Below are 22,673 nucleotides of genomic sequence, written 5' to 3'. Positions count from 1 at the left end.
AGTTTGCATCTCATAGACAGTGGGCAGCCATGGAAGGTTCCAGAACAGGGCAGTGACAAATGAGGGGAATGTCTGAAGAGGGGTTTGGAGTGGAGGGCTGGTTGGAGGTGCGCATGGCACATAGAGGACCGGGCTGAAGTCCCCGAAGGAGGTGGTAGGGAGAGCACCCACCCGCTGCCTGGGGCAGAGGCTCCGAACTGGAACGTGGAGGGAGGATCTGAGGAACGCAGCAGACAAAGAACTGATGACTGCTCAGGGCTTACCGAAGCCTCCTCGGCATTTCCTCCAAGAGAGGGGCTGGCCCGCCGGGCAGGCAGAGAGGAGGATGTTTGTGCGGGAGGAACCCTGAGTGATTCTTTTGCAGCAAGGGCCTGGGAGATGTTCATTAGGAAGGGATTGTTTCAAAGCCTTAGGGGGAGGCATGGCAGCCAAAAAAGGACAGGGGATAGAAAAGGCTAAGATGTTTACAGAGAAAAAAAAAGACAGTGGAAAAAATGACGACAAAGTCAAGCAGATTTGGGGGATGGCCCCCGCTGTCCACTGTGGGGGGCCGGGTGCCCGGCACAGCGGGAGAAAGAGCCACAGGGCCTGGGCCGTGGTTTTTGGAGAGCCGAGCCTGTGACCTCTGTGTGCTTAATCCTGCCCGTGGCCCTGATCCCAAACCCCACGAAATGCCCTCTCCTGTCTGTTCGCCGCCAGCCTGTTTCATCAGTTGGTCTCCCCTGGACATTTCTGCTTGAAGAAGGAGACAGGTCTCACCGGACTTAAGACTTATCTGCCCCCCACCCCAATCCCTTCCCCTAGAAGCCCAAGAGGGTCTGGCTGCGGGGCGGGAGGCAAACTCCTAGCAGCCCTTTTGTCTGATGTCTTGACAAAGGGGCTGGGGCCTTTCCCAAGCCCCACAGGTGTGAAGAACTTGTTACTGTAGTGTTTATTCAGCCCTATTAGTGGCCTGAAGGACTGTTGACAGAAGGCCCCTTTGTGTTCAGACTTGGCTAAAGCTCCCTAAGCCCTCGACAAACACAGGCCACTTATCTCCCGGGACTTTATCAGAAACCATCTTAAGCCTGTCTTTGGCAGGCCGGGAACTCCGGCCTCCCATCCCACTCCGACTGTGAGTCCAGGCACTGAGGTTCCAAAACACTTCCCACTTTCTTTCATTTTTCTTACCACCTTGATCCACCCCTCTTCCACGGCATTTCTGGTATCAGAGATAAAGCACAGGTGGTAGGGGGGAAGGGGCAAGGAGGGTGGACAGAAATTTTGTTTTCAAATTGGACCCTAAAAACGAAATGGCGTGGCCCCACAGGACTGTTTCTGAAAGAGAGACTTAAGACAAGTGTGTGGGCTCCTCTCTGGGAGAACATGGCTTTAGGGGCCTCCAAGGCTGACCACGGAGGGTCCCTATTGAGAGGTGAAACCAGCTGGACTTTCAGGGTCCAGTGGGGAATTGGAAAACTTTTCTGTCTTACAAGAGGATTGTAAAACACCCCATGGGTGCTCTGTAGCTAGAAAGAGGATTGTAAAATGCACCAATCAGCACTCTGTAAAATGCACCAACCAGCGCTCTGTAAAACGCACCAACCAGCGCCCTGTAAAACGCACCAACCAGCACTCTGTAAAATGCACCAACCAGCGCTCTGTAAAACGCACCAATCACTGCTGTGTAAAACACACCACTGAGCCTAAAAGTAGCCAGTGACGGGGAGGATTGAAAAAAGGGCACTCTGATAGGACAGAAATGGAACATGAGCCGGAACAAATAAGGGAATAAAAGCTGGCCACTCCCCACCCCAGCCAGCAGTGGCAACCCACTCGGGTCCCGTTCCGCACTGTGGAAGTTTTGTTCTTTTGCTCTTTACAGTGAATCTTGCTGCTGCTCACTCTTTGGGTCCGCACCACCTTTAAGAGCTATAACACTCACGGGCAAGGTTCACGGCTTCATTCTTGAAGTGAGCAAAACCACGAACCCACCGACAGGAACCAACACTGGACACACTCTTGCTCACTGTCTTCTGCTAAATCCCCCTGCTATGCCACCACATGCCCAAAGGATAGACTCCTTTCTTCTCCCCCAAAGTCGTTTCCTCTGCCCAGTTCCCTGGAGAGGATCCTGCACACCCATTCTCTCTGAAAGACCCAGGTGGTCATCAGTCCTGTTGGCTATACCCCTCTGATGGTTTCCCTGGAAAGGCTTCCATACCTCCACTTTCAGCAAGAGAGAAGCCTGCAGGATCCTCTCACCACCACCCCAGGGCCATGGCGAGTCCCAGCTGTGATCTACCCGCTGCCTGGAGGTGGTCTGTCCTTTCCACAGCCCTGTCACCTGCTTGATCCAGTCCCACCCTGAGGCTTCTTTACAGCATCATTACCTAGCCTGGAGCACCCCACTTCTGAACTCCAGGGTCCCCTCCCAAAGGCCTCCATGCTGATGTGAGTCTGTGATCTGTCCCCTACCCTGCAGGAGTTTTGAGTATCATGAGTTAGACTTTTAGGGCCAGAAAAGAACGTAGAAATCATCAGACCCAGATGTCTTCATTTTTCAGATGGGAGAATGGGCTCAGAGGGGCCCCGTGGGCTTTCGAGGGTCACATACCTGGGGGAGTCATGGAGCCAGAGCTAGAGTCCAGGCTTCCCACATCAGGCCCAAGCTGTCTTTCCTCTCGCTTGCTTGTGAGGTTGTAGCCATTGTGTAGCCATTGTGTTTGATCTTGGTTAGTAATAGTTACATTCGCCTATGCCCTGCCTCTCTACACTGTGAGATCCTAGGTTCTTGTCTTCCGGTAGCTTTTTTCTCCTCCGCGTGATCTAGACTAGTGGTTCTCAAAGTATGGCCTTTAGATGGGCAGCGTCAGCACCACCTGGGAGTTTGTGAGGTGCCCATCATCATGCCCCACGCACAGCCTACAGAATCAGAAACTCTGGGGGGCGGCCACATGCGGTGGTTCATGCCTGTAATCCAAGCACTTTGGGAGGCCTAGGCAGGTGGATCACCTGAGGTCAGGAGTTCGAGACTAGCCTGGCCCACATGGTGAAACCCTGTCTTTACTAAAAAAATTAGCCAGGCGTGGTGGTGGGCGCCTGTAATCCCAGCTACTTGGGAGGCTGAGGCAGGAGAATCGCTTGAACCAGGGAGGCAGAGGTTGCAGTTAGGCAGGCAGGTCACCTAAGGTCAGGAGTTCAAGATCAAGCTGGGCAACATGGTGAAACCCCGTCTCTACTAAAAATACAAAAAAATTAGCCAGGTGTGGTGGCAGGCACCTGTAATCCCAGCTACTTGTTTGCCTGAGGCAGGAGCATCGCTTGAACCTGGGAGGCAGAGATTGCAGTGAGCTGAGATCCTGCCACTGCCCTCCAGCCTGGGCGACAGAGCAAGACTCCGTCTCAAAAAAAGAAAAAGAAACTCCGGGGGTTGTCTCAGCTCCCTGTGTCTTAGGAGGGAATGCTGGTGAATCTGTGCACCCAGGCTGGAGAAGCATCACAGGTTGGGGCCTTGAGAGGGGTGTGGTAGCTGCCTGAATTAAAAACCACAGCCCAAGAGAAGGAAGAGGGGGCCGTGGTCTGTTGAGAGAGGAAAAGGCAGCAACGCCAGCCCTATGGCAGGCATGCTTCCCACTCAGAGCTGGGCGCTTCCAAGGTCTCCGTTCGTGTTTGTTGAATGAAGCAATGAATGGGCAGTCAGGCAGAAGCGGGTCCTGTTTGGGCGTCCTTGTGGCATCTTGAAGTGCCACATCTTCCCTCACATGGTCTCTGGGACTCCAGAGAGTCCCATGGGACATCCTTACCTCACCTGACTCTCATGCCCAGCATGGACTGACTCTGCTTGTTGACTGTTTTCTTTCACACAAGCGAGTTGTGCAGTTCTCCTGGCCGTACCTAGGAGAGGTTTGTCAGTGGTTTTTAAAATGGTTGAAACGAGGCATCCTCAATGAGTGCAAACCCTAGAGCCTTGAGCGGAACCAACTACTCCTGTGTGATGTCCTCACAGTCCTCGTGGGGGTCGTCCAGTCTCGTGACTCCCTCTAGCTGGTCACTGCTGCATTGGGTCCGGCTGGCTGATCCCTCCAGTGACGAACTTTAAGCCTGTGTTTAGGGGATAGTGGTGGACCTAGGAGTGAGGCCACAGCAGCAGCAGCATTAACCAGACTTTAGCATGCCCAGGTATCTCCACCGACCCTGCCAGGGCAGGGACCATGGCTGTTCTGCTCACTGTGACGTCCCCAGCACCTTGCATGGTGCCCAGAATGCACCAAGTAGGGGCTCAGTAAATACTTGTTGAATGCTTCGATAAATTCATGGCCTACCAGATCTGCTAATAGTGAAGTAAAACCTAAGTCTGGGCTCGGATTGTTTTATAAATGTATGTACGTGTTTGATCGTTTCTCTTATGCCCAGCTCACCTGTAGACACAAAGGACTGTGAGTCCCAGAAATGCTTGGCCCAGTCCTGCCTCGGCCCCTTTCCCTAAAGGAGCCCTTTGCAAGGTTGGCTCAGAATGATTCCCAGGTGTGGGCAGGAGTTAGGTGTGTGGGCAGCCAGGGTTGCTCAACCCAGCCATTTCAGGAGACGCTGAAAATGGGGCTCAGGAAAACACACTGGGGGCGGAATACTTAAAATTTATAAACAGGAGTTGAACAATTTCTAAATAAATAGCATACCAAATGGAGTGGCAAAGTAATAAAGGAAATACAGACTACCTCAAAGTCTTAAAAATAACTCTCAAGTATTTTTATGATTCTGAACCAGTCATTTAAGGAGAAGTTTCTCTTGAAACCAGGCTTCTGCCCACTGCGCCATCACAGACCCCTGCGGTCAAACCTCCCTTTACCTCCCTGCAGAGGCTCTCTGTCCACACAGTGGGTCATGTCCCAACTGGTTTCTTTTCCATTGAGTTTCAGTTCCATCCCTCCCCATCAGAGTCTGCATTTGCACAGGATCCCCAGGTGACCATAGGCACGTTATAGTTGGGGCAGTGCTGGCAGAATATGCCGTCTGTACTCTGACTTTCCTCAGGCCCTGTCCTCTCCCCATTGTTCCAGAGAGATTCAGAAGAATGGCCTCCTTGAGTGTTAGTCTTGACAGCTCTGGTCACCGTTGAAAACAGTGCAATTACTAGACCACTGTCCACCTCCCCCTGAGACAGGAAGCACCCTGGTACAGGACTCCATCTTGCCTGCATCTGTCACACCAGCACCTGGCCCTTTTAAAGGCTTCAGTCAAAGCTTTGTTGAAGGAGTTAATGACAGTCACCTCCTGGAGCAGCTTTCCTCCCTTCCCCTCTCCTCTCCTTTCCTTTGACAGAGTTTTGCTCTTGTCGCCCAGGCTGGAATGCAATGGCATGGTCTCGGCTCACCGCGACCTCTGCCTCCCAGGTTCAAGTGATTCTCCTGCCTCATCCTCTCGAGTAGCTGGGATTACAGGCGCCCACCACCGTGCCCGGCTAATTTTGTATTTTTTAGTAGAGACAGGGTTTCTCCATGTTGGTCAGGCTGGTCTCAAACTCCCGACCTCAGGTGATCCACCCGCCTTGGCCTCCTAAAGTGCTGGGATTACAGGCGTGAGCCACCGCGCCTGGCCCTCCTGGCGTAGCTTTCTAAGCCTCAGAGTTTGCACTTAGAGGACAACATCTTAGGCTGTGGGGAATAAATATTTACATACCCCAGAGGCAGCGGGCGTCATGATCTCCCTAACCCAGGAATTCTCAAACTCAACACTGTGGACATTTGGCAGACTCCGTTTGTGGGGGGACTGTCCTGTGTATTGTAGGAAGTTTAGCAACCTCTCTGGTTTCTATCCCCTGGATGCAAACAGCCCCTCCCTCCCCAGTCGTGGTAACCAAAAATGTCTGTAGACATTGCCAAATGTCCAGTGGGGACAAAATTGCCACCGGTTGAGAACCACTGCCCCATCTCCCTCAGGGAGTTTGTGAGTTGCACATGCTGAGTAGGTCTCCTGGTCCTTACCCAGCAGCCATGGACTTACCTAGCAGAGGAGCTGGTAAGGGAAGCAGCGACCGCCCCCAGCCCTGCAAGTTTTTGCCATGCCCCAACCTGTTCATGTGGCCTGGACATGTGGAAAAGTGTCAACAATCATGACAGATCTGAGAGGAGTGCCTGTCCCAGTGCGCAGGCAGCTAACGGCTGGGGCCTCCAGCCTGCGATGGTGCCTATGTGAGGTTTTTTTTGTTTTTTTTTTTTTAATTTTTATTTTTTTGGAGAATTCAGCTATTATGCTGCAGAGATAACATGGTCAGTCTTCTCAAGAGAACCACTCTGAAAGGGAGAGGACATGGTGATCCTGTGTGCTGGAGGGCTGCCGTGGGGTACCGGGGGGGCCCAGACCAGAGCCTCTGAGGAGACCCATCACCAAATGGCCTTCCTGCTCCAGTGAGAAGCCCCTGGGCCATGTGAAGTCTGGGGGAGTCAGGACCAGAGTCCCTGAGAGACATGGTCTGGAAACTGCTCACCAATGACGGCTGGATGCTTTCTGGGCCTGGTGTAGTCCTGATAGTATTGAGAGTGAGTTCGTCAGGGCCTTTTGGGGCGGGCCAACACCTATGGTTTGGTAAATTCATCGAAAGCAATGGATGCAAATTCAGTCTCTGTGGGCAAGGGCACTACTCAGAGTTCCAGGAAGGGTCCAGGGGACTTAAATGTGGGTTTTTCTCTCTGAAGCACAGCAGTCTACTTGAGCAGACAGAGGTTAAATTGATGAGTTAAAGTAGTTGAAAGCAACAATCAGATGTCACAAGGCCATGCCTTGTCAGGGAGTGGTTCAGGCAGTAAATCCTCTGTCTGCCCTACCTGTCTAACTATCTAACTGTCTCTATACATTCCTGTTTGCCTGTCTACCTGCCCATCTACCTATCCATCCATCCATCCATCTATCCATCTATGCATCTGTCTATCCAATTTATCTATCCATCCACTTCATGCATCCATTCATCCTTCCATTCATACCATCCATCCATCCATCCATCCATCCACCCACCCATCTATCAACTCCATCCATCCATCCATCCATCCATCCCTCCCTCCCTCCCTCCATCCATCCATGCACCTGTCTACCCATTTATCTATCCATCCATTTCATGCATCCATTCATCCTTCCATTCATGCCATCCATCCATCCACCCACCTATCAACTCCATCCATCCATCCATCCATCTATCCATCCCTTCCTCCCTCCCTCCATCTATTCATCTGTCCATCCATCCACCTTTTCATCCTTCTATTCATCCATCCATCCATCCATCCATCCATCCATCCATCCATGCATCCATGCATCCATCCATCCATCCATCCATCCATGCATCTGTCTGCCCATTTATCTATCCATCCATTTCATGCATCCATTCATCCTTCCATTCATACATCCATCCATCCTTCCATCCACCCACCTATCAACTCCGTCCCTCCCTCCCTCCCTCCCTCTATCCATCCGTCCATTAATCCACCTTTTCATCCTTCCATTCATTCATCCATCCATCCATCTTCTCTCTTGTTTGCTTTCTCTCTCTCATTTTCACAACAAAAATGAATGAAGGCTTTCTGTGGGCTGGAGGATATAAGAGCAAACACTATCCCTTCCTCAACAAACCAACACAGTTAACGAGAGATTAGTCCCACTTGATTAGATAATTTTCTGACATGAGTTTGTTCCCTCCATTAGATGGGGAACCCATGGATAGTTGAGAGTGCATTGTCCACCTGTGTATCTCACATAGCCTGTAGCACAGAACTGGGCACATGGCTAGAGCACTGTGAATATGCACTGAATTGATCTGACCTGGGGGAGTGAGAAGGGGTTCGGCATTTCCAGGTTGGTGAGAGAGGGAGAGGGGCAGAAAGGCAGGAATGTTGAGAGGTAAGGAGTGGCCACAGGCATGTGTTGAAATAGGACTTAGAGGACTTTTTGATGGGGGAAGAAAATAGGAACCCACCTCTTGGGCCTCTCTCCCTACTGGGTTTCTGGTTGGAAAGTGGGGCCTCTCCCCCTCCTACCTTCCTTACCCTCGTTATGCCCTGGGTCTGAAATGCAGCCACATGTGATGTATCCTTGGTGATCCTCACAGGATAGCCAAAGAGGGGCACAAAGCTTGGGGTGTCTTTGGGTGGCTGGGGTGCCCCTGGATAAGAGGCAGAGCCTCAAAGGCCTAGGCAGGGCTTCTGTTCTTGCCCCTGCTGGTCCCTCAGAGTGTCTCTGCCGCCCCCAACCCCCTTTTCTCTGGGCTGACCTCTCTGTTCTCACAAAGCTGCCCTTTCCTCCCTGCCTTGAAATCTGATAATGAAACTAATACCCAATATTTTTGCCTCCAAGAGATGCAGGAGATAAACAGGAAGGCATGAAGGATTAAGGTGTCTCTCCGAGGAAGGGACTGGGGACAGGCCGGGAGTTGGGTGACGCCTCTCTGTGGAGCTGCGGGATCCAGATGTGAGCTGCTTCGCCCAATGCATTTTTCCATCTGTGCAGAGAAAATAAAACAAAGAGAAAAGAAAACAAGCTGTAAAATACTTTGCAGAAGTCTGAGCATGGGCATTTGCCACTTGATGTCTCTTGACAGCTCCAAGAAGAAGGGGAGGGAAGGGACCCCTGCCTTTTGATGTTCGCCTCAGAGTTTTCTTTTGTGTGACCAGTTGTTTAGGAAAAACCTTTTGTTGGCATAAGGTGCATATGGAAGAGAGCTACCAGCCCCCAGCTTCCTCTTGGGGTGGGAAAAGTGGAGGTTGAGCTCCCAGACGGGGCTCAGAGGTTAGGGCAGTCCCCGCTGAGAAATGCAGGAGGAGGACGTTTGCCTCCAAGAAGGATGGGATGATGCTGTTACTAGGCCTTTCCTGGTACAAGGGAGGCCTGAGGAAGTGAGGCCTGGGTGATGCTTCAAGATCCCTGTCCCCAGGCAGGTGTTCCAGGTCCTGTGATTTCTGTGCTTGTAGGGAAGATCTAGATTCTGACTGTAGTCTAGGCCAGCTGTTACTTCCAGTGATAAGGGTCCTTTCCTCTGAGCCAGTGAACCAGGAGCCAGAAGGCCTGGGTTCCCATCCTGGACCCCCCATTTACTGGCTCTGTGGTCCTGGGCTGGTTGGTCAGTTCACCTCTCTGAGCAGGCCCCTGTCACCCTTGTCTGGCAGAGTGAGTCCAAAGAGAGTGAGTGTGCACAGGCGTGACAGTCGTCTATAGGAGGGCAAGGTGCAGCTGCAGCCTCTTACTTTGCACCTGGTTGAACTGAGCCCTGGGGACACTTGCTGGAGGACACTTAGCAAGGCTCTGGGACTCATCCCCTGGTCTAATTTGGCTTCTGGCGGCTTTCAGATTTCAGGGTAGGAGCTGTCTTTTCTCTAGCATCCCCCACTGCTTTCTCTAGAGCCCTGTCTACTTCTATTTGTAAATGGAATGACTAATGGGTGAGTGACTTGGCAGTGACTCTAGGAAGAGCACTTAAAGAAGCTTGTCCTAACATCAGAGAGAAAATTAAAGAGGCACATGTTTTTCTAAAGATCACAAATTAAAGTAACATGTGAATGAGAAACTGTTAAAAATATTTACAGCTTATATGGCAGAAAAGACAAATGATGTTTAATCCTCCCGCATAAGATCACTAGAGAGCATGAAAAAAAGTCCACCTTATTTGAAAACTGGGCAAATGGCATGAACAGGCAATGCACAAAAAAGAAATATAAATAGAAAAACAATACATGGGGAAATGTCCAACCTTCCTAGTAATCAAAGACACGCAAATTAAAATCGTGTGTGTGTGTGTGTGTGTGTCTGTGTGTGTGTCTGTGTGTTTTCTCTCAGACCAATTGGCCAAGATTTTTTAAAAAGAAGGCTGATACCAAATGCATATTATTATTTTCAAGTACGTGGTAAAATAGGAGCTCTCATATCCTGCTGGTGGGAGTATAAGCCATACAGCCTCTCTTGAGGGCAGTTTGGCGGTTTGGAGCCAATGTTAAAAACATGTAGAAGGGCCGGGCGCGATGGCTCATGCCTGTAATCCCAGCACTTTGAGAGGCTGAGGTGGGCAGATCACAAGGTCAGGAGTTCGACATCAGTCTGACCAGCGTAGTGAAACCCCATCTCTACTAAAAATACAAAAAATTAGTTAGGTGCAGTGGCAGGTGCCTGTAATCCCAGCTGTTCGGGAGGCTGAGGCAGGAGAATTGCGTGAACGTGGGAGGCGGAGGTTGCAGTGAGCCGAGATCATGCCACTGCACTCCAGCCTGGGCTACAGAATAAGACTCCGTCTCAAAAAAAAAAAAAAAAAAAAAAAAAAAAATAAGTAACTAATAAAAATATAAAAACATGTAGATTCAAAATTCAACCCAGTAATTCCATCTAGAGAAATGTGCGCTACAACACTCATCAGAGCAGAGCACAAATATGTATGTTCAAAGGTAGTTCAAGGTGGTTACCTTTACGTTCAAAGGTAGTTAACATTTATAATAGTGAAAAATGGGAAACGGCCTATAGCTGTCCAACCCTGGGAGGTCCTTCTTTTAAATGCCTCCACTTCCGACTCCAAGGGGTCCACTATGCATAGCCATACAATGCAGTGCCAGACGACTTTTATTTTTTAGTTTTTAATTTTTGTGAGATAGGGTCTCACTCAGTGGCTCAGACTGGGGTACAGTGGTGGTCATGGCAACCTCCACCTCCCAGATTCAAGAGATTCTCCTGCCTCAGCCTCCCAAGTAGCTGGGATTACAGGTGCAAACCACCATGCCTGGCTAATTTTTGTATTTTTTGGTAGAGATGAGGTTTCACCATATTGTCCAGGCTGGTCTCAAACTCCTGACTCCAAGAGATCTGCCCACCTCAGCCTCCCAAAGTGCTGGGATTACAGGTGTGAGCCACCGTGCCCAGCCCAGGCGACTTTTAAACATTGTGAAGAACAGTATTTGACACGAGAAAATGTTCATTATTATGAAAAAAAAAAAAAAAAACCCCACAAAACTAGATGTATAAAAGTATGATCTATGTTTTCTATGTCTGTAGGAAAGAATTAAATAGCTCCACAACTGAACAAATGTTAATTAAAGCCTAAAAGGAAAGATCTCTGCAGCAACTGTGGTTGGTGGAAATAGGAGTGTATTCCTTTCTCTTCCTGCTTTTGTTTATTGAGTGCATGAATTAAATATATATTTCTTAGGTTGGGTGTGGTGGCTCACGCCTGTAATCCCAGCACTTTGGGAGACCGAAACAGGCAGATCTCTTGAGCCCAGGAGTTCAAGACCAGCCCGGGCAACATGTTGAAACCCTGGTTCTACAAAAAATACAAAAAAATTAGCTGGGCATGGTGGCACATGCCTGTGGTGCCAGCTACTCGGGAGGCTGAGGTCGGGAGGATCTCATGAGCCCGGGAGACAGAGGTCTCAGTGAGCCAAGATCCATGCCATTGCACTCCAGCCTGGGCAACAGAATGAGACCCTGCCTCAAACAAAAAACAAAACAAAAATCCCAACATGTATTTCTTTAGAAATTCCATCAAATGTGATTTAGAACACACTGAGCATGAAACCAGGTTGTAGAGTGAACAAGAAGAGGCTAGACCTGTGCTGGAGTAACCCTGGGGTTGGAAGCCTAAAGAAGGAGGCAGGTGACAGGCAATCGTGATGTGGCGCAAGGAAAGCTGTGTGAGGCCATGCTGGGTGCCCATGCCAAGGTTTTGAGGTGGAGCGGGGCTGGGAAGTAACATTAGAACCAAGACCTGGGGTATGAGAAAAAGGCAGCCAGATAAAACGGGTGTCCTGGGAGGAAGGGAACAGCATGTCCAAAGCTCCAGAGAGGCAGGCGAGGGGTCCTCGCACATGGCTCTAGAAACAGACCAAAGTTTGGAATCGCTGGAGCATAAAGAGTGAGGGGCTGGAGGGCGAGGCAGGACCAGCTTATTTGGAGCCCTGAAGGCCATGCTGAGTGCTTTCGACTTGATCCCAATGGATGCCCTCAGGTTGGTGCTTAGAAATCCTGCTCTGGGCTGAGTGTGGTGGCTCACGGCTGTCAGCCCAGCACTTTGGGAGGCTGAGGTGGGAGGATCACAAGGTCAGGAATTCAAGACCAGCCTGACCAACATGGTGAAACCCCGTCTCTACTAAAAATACAAAAATTGGTCAGGCGTGGTGGTGCGCACCCGTAATCCCAGCTACTCAGGAGGCTGAGGCAGGAGAATCGCTTGAACCCGGGAGGCAGAGGTTGCAGTGAGCTGAGATCGGGCCACTGCACTCCAGCCTGGGCGACAGAGAAAGACTCCCATCTCAAAAATAACAACAAACAAACAAAAAGAAATCCTGCTTCTGCTGATTATGCAGAGGGGAGCCTGCGAGGTTCAGCTCAAGCCACAGGGAACCTGAGGGCAGGATGGTAAGGAGTGAATGATGTCGGGGAGGTGACTCTGGGTTCAAGTGGAGACCCCAGACCTGAAACTGGAAATACTGATTTGGGAGTTGGGAGCACAGAGATGATGAGTGGTGAAGGAGACAGACCAGGAGGGCGCGGGGCTGGGCGGGGAAAGGGAGCTGAGTCCTGAGCAATGCTCATGGGGAGGGAACAGGTGGAACAGAGCCATCGTGGACGATGTGGGGGTCCTCTCCCCAGAGCAGGGCTGGGCAGCCTCCAGAAGCTGGCCAGGTTGAGGTGGGAAGAACGATGGTGTGCAGGCCCCAGAGTCCCCAGTGGACGAGGAGGAGGGGGAGAAGGGGAGGCCGGGCTGGTGGCAGGAGCCTCAGTAGTTTGCTCAGCTGCTACAACAAAGTGCCACGGGCTGGGGGCTGAAACGCTAGACGTTTACTTCTCCTAGTTCTGGAGCCTGGAAGTCCAAGATCAAGGTGTTGGCAGGGTTGGTTGCTCTGGAGGCCTTTCTGCATGGCTTGCAGATGGCTGCCGTCTGGCAACGTCCTCACGGGATCTCTTCTCCGTGCACATGCTTCCCTACGTCCCTCTGTGTCCTCATCTCCTCTTCTTACAAAGACACAGTCATACTGGCGTAGGGCCCACTCTGAGGGCCTTGTTTTAAGACTCTAAATACAGTCACATTCTGAGGTACTGGGGGTCACGGCTTCAACATATGAATTTTGGGAGAACCTCAGCCGTGGTACTGTTATGTGCCCAATACATGCCTATGGGTATAAACAGGAGGAGCCGAGGAGGAGCTCCCAGAGCCCAAGTCTGCCTGCCTGGCTCTGCTAGTGGAGAAGGGAGCAGTTGAGGGGTGGGGTTTCCTTCGGCGCCCATAGGTGCCCGTCCTCCCCGCGCCCCTGCGGCTGACACCTCTCTCTGTCTTCCCCTGCAGCCTGCAACTGCAACCTGCATGCCCGGCGCTGCCGCTTCAATATGGAGCTCTACAAGCTTTCGGGGCGCAAGAGCGGAGGTGTCTGCCTCAACTGTCGCCACAACACCGCCGGCCGCCACTGCCATTACTGCAAGGAGGGCTACTACCGCGACATGGGCAAGCCCATCAGCCACCGGAAGGCCTGCAAAGGTGGGCGACGCGTGGCGGGCGGTGGGGGCTGGGGAGACCCTGGGAACATCAGTCCTCTCGCTCCTTCTTCGCTTCCTTTTCTATTTTCTTGCAGTCTGTGTACAAATTGGCATTACTGAGGTCCTCTCTCTCTCTCTCTCTCACACACACACACACACACACACGCATGCACACAAAGGCCTCTCTGGTATTTGGAGGTGTAAGCCAAAACAAAGGGGCGATGGAGACATGGCTCAAAGGAGAAGAAAGGAGAAGGTGTGATCCCCTACAAGGGTGCAGGGCTGCAGCCGCCAACACCTCTCCCTTCCCTCCCCCTCCTGGGCTTCTCCTCTGCACAGGTGTGCTGCATACCAGAGGGCCGACAGTCATGTTTGCCAGGCTTACCGTCGGGACAAAGGACTCTCTTTTACCAAATGCACGCAGACGCACTTCTTTGGATGTGTGCGCACCGCCCCTCACTCCCCCACCCCCAAAACACACACATACACGCACACGCACACACACACGTACAGTCACAGCGAGGTCGGCAGTTTCAGGGGCAGGGTCTCAGAAGGAACATTTAATCCATCTGCAAATAGCTTTACTTCTCAGGACCAAAAAAAAAAAATTAAAAGGAGACGGGACGGGAGACTCTATTTTCGTCTACGGAAGCAAGCACTAATGTTTTAACTTTCTGCTGTTTGTTTTTCTCCTACCAACAAAAATGAAGCAATGGTCAGATGATTCAGAGAAGCTGATGAAATGCCAGGGAATTCAGTGATGCTGGAGGGTGAGAAGTGGGGCCCCCCACCCCACAAAAGCTTTTGGTAATTCCAGGAACCAGGGCTTTCCTGCTCCAAAACTTATGGCCTAGGGCCAGGGCCTGCCATGAACATGGCTTCCCAAGAAGATATTTACCTCTGAGGGCTGGTGGGCAACACCTCAGCATGGGTGGGGTCCTGACCTGGACTTGTGTAGACTCTGACACGGCAGGGTCCTGAGCCATGGCAGACAGGCCCAGATGGTGCGCTGCAGGAGAGAAACCCTTCTGTGGCCACTGCTTAGCATGTGGATGAAGCAAAAGTATCATCTTCTTAACAGGAAGTCCACCAGATGTTGGGCACTTGTGTGCAGGACTGACTACATAATTTGTAGGGCCCAGTGCAAAATGAAAATAGGGGGCTTCCAGCACTTTGGGAGGCCAAGATGGGCAGATCACCCTAGGTCAGGACTTCAAGACCAGCCCAACATGGTGAAACCCCATCTCCACTAAAAATACAAAAATTAACCGGGCGTGGTGGTGCGCGCCTGTAATCCCAGCTACTTGCGAGGCTGAGGCAGGAGAATAGCTTGAGCCCGGGAGGTGGAGGTTGCAGTGAACCAAGATCGCACCACTGCACTCCAGCCTGGGTGACAGAGTGAGACTCTCAAAAAAAAAAAAAAAAGAAGAAGAAGAAGAAAGGAGGAGGAGGAGGAAAAGAACATACTTCTCGGGAGAAAAAAAATAAAGAAAGTAACAAAGTAGGGGGCTTCTTATTCCAAAGCTATGAAGAATTTTGAAACAAGGACAGCAAAGTTTCAACCAAGCTGGTGCCCTTCTGAGCCCGGGGCTCATGAATCCAACCCAGCCCTGCTTATGTGGAACACTTTTCTCAAAATAAAATAAACAGTCCCAGTCTGTCTCCTCCAGGAGAAATCCCTTTGATTCCAAATGCACAGGTGTGAGTAGAGTGGCTCCCTAGTTCAAGCAAGGTGTCCTTCTGTGTCTGTGGACTTAAGGCTGCCTCTGGTGGTTGCCAAGAGAAACATGAGCAGAAAGGTAGCTTGGCTGCTTCCACGTTTTTAAAAAAGTCACGGTTTTAGGTGAGAATCCCCCAGAAGACTGAGCAGAGAATGAATGGGAAGGTGGCCCAGGCAAAGGGGCCCGAGAAACATCTGCAATGCCAGAAAGGTGTGACCAGGACAAGCCCCGGGAGAGATAGCTCTGGGCTTTCAGAGAACATAGTTGGAAGGTCTCCAGCTCCTTTGCCTGTGCCCAGAGTGTTTGCTGTCTCTCTTTTACAGAAGAAATTAAGGCCAGGGGTCTTGTAAACAGCTGGCTTGCACATAGATTTCTTGGGAGTTCAGCCAAGAAACTATACCAACAGCAGCCACTCAGGTGGGCAGTCCTGTGCCTGAGAGGGAGAAGGTCTGAGTGAGAAAGGGCACTGGTCACTTCCTGTCATGCCAGTTTCTGCTGCCCGATTAGAAATGTATGTTTCCCAGAGAGGTAAGAAGGGGCAGGGCCATGGTCACCTCCACCTACCCCCTGTTGCTGTGGGTAGGGACAAGAGCTATTTGCAGCCTCTCACCACTCAGACTGAGAGATGTCAGGAAGCCACAGGGTCCCAGGAACCTGCAGGCCATTCTCCAGGGCTCTGCCACTCTTGCTGAATGGCATGTTATTGCCCACCTTCCTTTACTGGTTTCTAGGAGGGTCAGATACAAATAGATGAGGATGTGTTCTTGTTTTATGATTTCCAACACTGGCTAGCCTAGGTGGCTGTGTTTTCCTTCCCAGCCCTGTACATCAGCTGCGTTGGCCTTGGTGGGAACCCTGGGAGAATAAATCACAGGATGGGGAAACCTACGGATGGATTCTGCTCAGAAAGACACAGGCAAATCCTACTGAGGAAATGTGGTAGGAAAGGCTGAGACTCTTAGTGCCTCTTGACTGGGGAGGAATGACAGTGTTTCAAGGAAACTGCCATCTGATTGGTGAAGAAAGACAGTGCTTCAAGGCACTTGTCGCCTGATTGGTGACAGGAGACTACACTTTAAAAAACATGCCACCTGATTGGTGAGAAAGCACTTTGAGGTTTCTGCTTTCTGCTTGGTGAGAAAAAGCGTTGCCCGGAGGTCTCTGCTTCATGATTGGTGAGAAAATATCTGCTCTCTGATTAGTGAGGAAAAATTTGACTCAGGAGGTCCAGTCATCTGATTGGTGAGGAAAGACATCTCTGGAAAGTCCAGATGTTTCCCCTCAGCTCTTTCCTTTCCTGGTGTCAAGCTCTTACGGGAGTTGGGACACTTCCAACCAAAAAGAGACCCTGAGATCTTGGTGGGAACCATCTTTAGGAGAAGTTCAGATGCCAGAGGGATGTGTACCCTTGAGATCTTCACACAGGGGTCTCCCGGTCAACCCCCTTCCATCACCACCCCCACGAGCGCCTCCTGCCTTGGGTTCCCAGGGCCAGATGGTTCTAGGAAATGGTTCCTTGGGTGGAAGCACTTGTTCCCCAGTATTTGATCTTTGACAGTTTGCTGTCAGAGGCTTCTGAAGTTTTGTAGATATGGTGCTGCCCCCAGGCTCCGGATTTTTTTTTTTTTTTTTTTTTTTTTTTTTTTTTTTTTTTTTTTTTTTTTTTGAGATGGAGCCTCACTCTGTCGTCCAGGCTGGAGTGCAGTGATGCAATCTCGGCTCACTGCAACCTCCGCCTCCCGGGTTCAAGTGATTCTCCTGCCTCAGCCTCCCGAGTAGCTGGGATTACAGGTGCCCGCCACCACAACCAGCTAATTTTTGTGTTTTTAGTAGATACGGAGTTTCACCATGTTGGCCAGGCTGGTCTTGAACTCCTGATTTCAGGTGATCTGTCCTCCTTGGCCTCCCAGAGTTCTGGGATTACAGGCATGAGCCACCGTGTCTGGCCGGTTAGGCCCCAGCTTTTGAGATGGACTTCCCAGAGCCCCACCATAGGCCTTCAGGTAAGGGCTGCCTTTCTTTGCTTTGTTTCAGATGAATTTCACAGGGGAACAGGGGCAAAGGGCAGGGGTTCTTGACTCCCAAATTGGCTTGGGAACGGCCTCTGGGGCCTCTTTACCCCCGACTTCTCAGAGCCTGGGCAGGGAGCCGAGGCCACCCATATTCTGCTGGTGACTGGCTGGCTGACTAGGGGACCTTGTCCAGTGTAGAGCAGGGTTGGACCCAGACAAGAACAGCCTGGAGTAAGGGCATCAGATTCCAAACATTACTATGTAGTTGCCCCATTTGGGAAGTTTCGTAGCAACAAATTTGTTGGGTTATTTCTTCCCTCCCCTGGTTTAGAAGCAAACCAGAGCTGGCAGGGTTGGCGCGTACAAAGGACTGTAATAAACGTACCCAGGGAACAGGCGGCTGCACTCTCCAGCTATTCAGTGCGATTTCACAGCACTGGGACGGCCTCGTTATGGTGCGAGCTGTTGTCCTATATAAAGTCAGATGAGATAAATTTCTCCCTTTTCTCCGCTGAATTGTTTGTGAATGATACTCGTCTTGGAATCTGTCAAAAGACAGGAGGTTTTGTTTACCATTTGTCTTCTTTATGGACTTTGGGGGTGCTTTCTCTTTAGAGCAGGCAAAGGCGACCAAAGACGACGTTGCTATTTAACCATTTCATCCGTGCCCCCATTGATAACAATATTAATTTATCATTTTCCCAAACCATCTGTGATGGATAAAGACATTCCAGGAGTCTCCCGTGAACCGAATTGTGATGAGAATTAAGAAATTAACCACTGCATCCGGCATCCCCGTACAAAGGGCCTGCATTCCATCTCACTGAGCTGCCTGTTTCCTTCTCTCGTCTTTCCCCGCTTCGAGCCCACAGTTCATGTGGTTGAATGAAGGCTAGGAAGGTGCTTAAGTCCCAAGCAAGAAGATGCAATAATTAGCCAGGGCAAAAGCATGCAATCATCCTCACATGTTTGCCAGGACATTCTTGCTACTTCCATCCACCCCTTATTTCTTCCGGCAGCTCAGTCAAGGGTTGCGGAATAAGGAGGAAATGAACACCACAGTCTTGCCCCCTCTGTTTCCCTGGGCCACTGTGTGCAGGGAGCGCCCATGACTTTCTCATTCGTGATTCTCCACCTTCACCGTATGGCGTCATCAGCAGTATTTGTCTGTCACATTATTTGCCTGTAACTTAGGCTCTGAGTCTCACCCTTGGCTGCATGTTGGAACCACTTGGGGAGATTTGAAAATACTGCCGCCTGGACCCGCCCCCAGAAATTCTGGTTTAATTAATGGGTCCAGATGCGATCTGGGCATTGGGAATTGGAAAAGCTTCCCAAGAGATTCTAATGTGTCACCGACACTGAGAACCACAGAGAATAAGAAATGAGGATGGTGAGTTGCTCTTGGTGGCATTAAGGGAAGACTTGTAGGCAGCCTAGACCCCAGGTTTATTCTTTTGAGGAGAGAGATTGATCATCAGTGCATTTGAATATTTTTTATGATTCTCTTGATGAAAACTGGGAGGGTGAGCATTTAAAATTTTTAAATTTAAAAATCTTGGGCGTGGTGGCTCACGCCTGTAATCCCAACATTTTGGGAGGCCGAGGTGGGCGGACCACCTGAGATCGGGAGTTTGAGACCAGCCTGACCAACATGGAGAAACCCTGTCTCTATTAAAAATACAAAATTAGCCGGGCGTGGTGGCGCATGTCTGTAATCCCAGCTACTTGGGAGACTGAGGCACGAGAATTGCTTGAACCCAGGAGATGGAGGCTGCAGTGAGCCGAGATCGCGCCATTGCACTCCAGCCTCAGCAACAAGAGCGAAACTCCGTCTCAAAAAAAAAAAAAAAAAGAGTCTTACAGGGCAAGGCTGGGAGCTTAGCTAGTGCAGCCTGATTAGGGCACAAGATCAGACAGTCCTCAGTGCCAGATAGATAGTGCATGCATGTGTGTGTGTGTGTGTGTGAATATGTATATTTAGATCTGGTCAATTGTGGATTTATTCACAGCACAGCAAAGTTCCTGGGCCCCCACCCTTCTTGGCTTTCCTGACTAAGGCATCATCATCCACCCACCCTATAAAAGCCTCAGGGGCACCATTTCAATATGTGGGTCCCTTGTCACATTTCTGTTACCTGTATTTCCATTTTCATGTTTTTTTGTGGCGGGGGGGGGTACAGGGGAAAGGGTTGGTCATCTGAGGCGGGAAGGTACTTAGTGGCTGGAGTGGCTCCAGCTTTGAGGACAGAGACCCCAATGGAAGGAGTGGCCTTCATTATGGCCAGGTAAGGTTAGTACCTACTGGGAGAAACTGACACCTTAGATACAGCATTAGGGAGACAGAATTCCCACTGGAAGAGTTTCACTGCAACTGTGATCTCTGTGGATGCATCTTTTCCCTTCGGAGACATGGGCCTCAAAACCCTTACCTACATATTTGTCTCCATGTTCAAAGTCTATAGGGTATCAGATAAGTCTGGTGACCTCTCTAGACCTCAGTCTCCTCATCTGTGGGATTATGTTCAGGCTGCTGGCCTCTGAATCCCTTCCAGCTTTGACATTACACATTCCACCTGCTTCTTAAGTAGTCAACCTCTTAGGAGAACCTAAGGATACAATAGGACAATTCTTTGTAGCAGTGAAGTGTGTGATCTGGTGACTCAGAAAAGCTGGTAGAGCCAGGAAATTAGGTGGAGGTGGTTTTATTGCAGGCTTTATAGATGAAAAGAGTCCCTGATCTTGTGACTCGGCCCATGTGGCACACTGTGCCAAACGGAATCTTCCTGGCCCAGCTGTGCTTATTCCCTGGGCATCCTTGGCCAGTCCACGTTTTCACCTCCCTGGATGTGAATTCTCTCATCTCTCAGGACCACTCTCATCTCCAGATGCCACATAGAAATTCCTGGAGGATTGGCTGGGCGCGGTGGCTCACACCTATAATCCCGGCACTTTGGGAGGCCGAGGCGGGTAGATCACCTGAGGTCAGGAATTCAAGACCAGCCTGGGCAACGTGGTGAAACCCCGTCTACTAAAAATACAAAAATTAGCCCAGCTTGGTGGCGCGTGCCTGTAATCCCAGCTACTCAGGAGGCTGAGGCAGGAGAATCGCTTGAGGGGGGCAGAGGTTGCAGTGAGCTGAGATCATGCCACTGCACTCCAGCCTGGGCTACAGAGTGAGACTCTGTCTCAAAAAGAAAAAGAAATTCCTGGAGGATTTCCAGGGGTTCCTTAAGGGAATTTTATTTGAGGAAATAGTGTCTTTCAGACTTTTGTTGCCAGGAGAGCACTTGTGGGGCCGGGGCAGGTGGCACGGGGTAGTAAACAGGTTGGGGTGCAGAGCTTTGAAAAGCATGGAACTTGGAGTTACTCAGACCAGAGTCCAGGTTCCACCTCTGGAGGCAAGACACTTACTCTTGGGAGCCTCCGCTTTCTTATCTGCAAATGGGGATCATAGCCCCTCCTCCCTCCTAGGGCTGTGGTGCAGATTAAATGAGATGATGTGGAGGACGTCCTGGCATGTAGCGTGCATTCCACACATGGCAGCTCTTAGGATTATTTGTGCAAGTCAGGGAAAACAGAAAAACTAGAACCCACTGCCATTGTCGGCACACACACAGCAGAGACGCTTCCTTTGGCTCTCTGGTCGCTTTAGTTCTTTCTGTGAGTGGTGGCCCTCGGGAGAACCGGCCCCTCTTGCTTGAAGGGCTCAGCCCCGGTGTGGACTTGGCAGCCAATTCCCACAGGACTGGGCGGGGCCCCAAGGATTGGCCCTAATGCTGTTGCACACTCTCAATAAAGGATTTCCATGCTTTGGGAGCAAAGATGGCAAGTCGAAGGGCAGAGATGTGCCCGACAGCTGCTTGTGGAGACCCAGCAGAGAGAGGTGGCGGGGGGGCTGTGCACATCCAGATTTGGCTCTGGAAGTGCCAAGAAAGACCAGGCAGCATCTGAGGGACTCCTTGATTGGACTGGGACTTAGGGCTGATGGGAGGCCTGAGCTGGCCTGAGCTGCCTCACTTGTGGCACAGACACAGGACCCAGGTTCCTGCTTCCCCTCCCCACTGTGTCATACGGCCCTACCTTCCTGCCCCAAGTTCATGTGATACACACACACACACGGAGTCATTTGCAAGACCTGTGCTTTTCTCCTTGGCTGTAAAACAGGTGCAGGATGACTACAGTTAGCTAGATCACGGAGTGTCAAATAACCCAGTTTGGGATTATGGGACTCCTCTCCCCCCTCCACTTCCTGCCATCTGTACCTTGATCCGAAAGTGGCAGGGAAAGGAGAGGTTGTGCAACTTGAAACATTTATTCTTTTGTGCCTCATTAGCAACTGCGGGGGCAAAGGAAAGCATAGCTTCGGAGGAGGTTGACACAGACAGCTGAAATGACATTTGGGGATTATCTTCAGATTTCAGCAATCTTCCCTCCCTCGTTAACACAGAGAATGTAAGAGTGGAGAGTGCAGGGGCATTGAATTGCAGATGACCTAGGATGTGAGGGGACTGTCGTCCCGCCTGCCTCCTCATTCATTCCTCCAGATGTGCAAGGGGCAGCAAAATGCCCCCCTCTCCCCACCAGGAAAGGACGGCAGATTGGCCTGAGTTACATCCAGATTAGCAACAAGATTGTTTGTTCATTTGATTCAGCACATGTTTGTGTAGCGCTTACTGTGTGCTAGACACGGGCCCTTGGGCTTGCTTTTTGATGGGAAGTTGACAATAAACAAAGAAGAGAGATTGATCATCAATGAATTTAAATATTTTTTATGATTCTCTTGATGAAAACCGGGAGGGTGGGCACTTAAATTTTTTAAATTTAAAAATCTTGGCCGGGTGCGGTGACTCACGCCTCTAATCCCAACACTTTGGGAGGCCGAGGCGGGCGGATCACCCGAGGTCGGGAGTTTCTCCATGTTGAAACGGGGTTTCTCCATGTTGGTCCACCGTGCTCGGCCAGGCTCACCTTTTAAGAAGCTACAGATGTGGAGAAGATACTTGCACATCCCACATCTGATGGAGGACTTGAATCCCAAATATGTAAACAACTCTCAAAGTTGAAAGAAAAGAAGAAAAAGGAAGATAATGACGGACTGTGGCGAGTTACATGGAGGAAAGCAGCAGGGCGGAAGGAGAGAGTAACTGGTCAAGCTGTACTGTGAGGCGGCCCTGGAGCGGCTTCCTGTGAACAGGACATCTGGGATGAGACCTGGGGCGTGGGGAGAAAACAGCCACAAGGAAGCTGAGGGAAGAACATTCCAGGAAGAACCAAAGTCTGGAAACAGGAAAGGGCTTGGTGGGCCCTTGGTCAGAAGAGAAGAGAGGGAGAAAGGGGTGGGTAGTTAGCTCCTTGGTGTCTGAAGAGGAGGTGGGTTCCATACTCAGCACTGGAAGGCTGGAAGGAGAAAAGTGATCTGACTGATGTATCATGCTCACCATTTTTTTTTTTTTTTTTTTTTTTT

At 50.6% G+C, this 22,673-nt stretch overlaps 1 protein-coding gene across 2 annotated transcripts in view; it reads left to right on the top strand.

Moving 5' to 3' along the window:
- Positions 1 to 22,673, top strand: part of NTN1 (netrin 1) — a 238,902-nt gene that overhangs the window by 148,013 nt on the left and 68,216 nt on the right. For both annotated transcript variants that reach the window (XM_017849238.1, XM_017849239.1), the window contains exon 3: positions 13,286 to 13,474. In XM_017849238.1, coding sequence (XP_017704727.1) covers positions 13,286 to 13,474 — 189 coding nt within the window. The remainder of the gene's footprint in view (positions 1 to 13,285; positions 13,475 to 22,673) is intronic.

The sequence above is a fragment of the Rhinopithecus bieti genome, unplaced genomic scaffold (assembly GCF_001698545.2).
Source record: "Rhinopithecus bieti isolate Rb0 unplaced genomic scaffold, ASM169854v2 scaffold_31527, whole genome shotgun sequence".
NCBI lineage: Eukaryota > Metazoa > Chordata > Mammalia > Primates > Cercopithecidae > Rhinopithecus > Rhinopithecus bieti.
The sequence above is the reverse complement of the archived record's forward strand: the minus strand, read 5'-3'. Positions and strand labels throughout refer to the sequence as shown.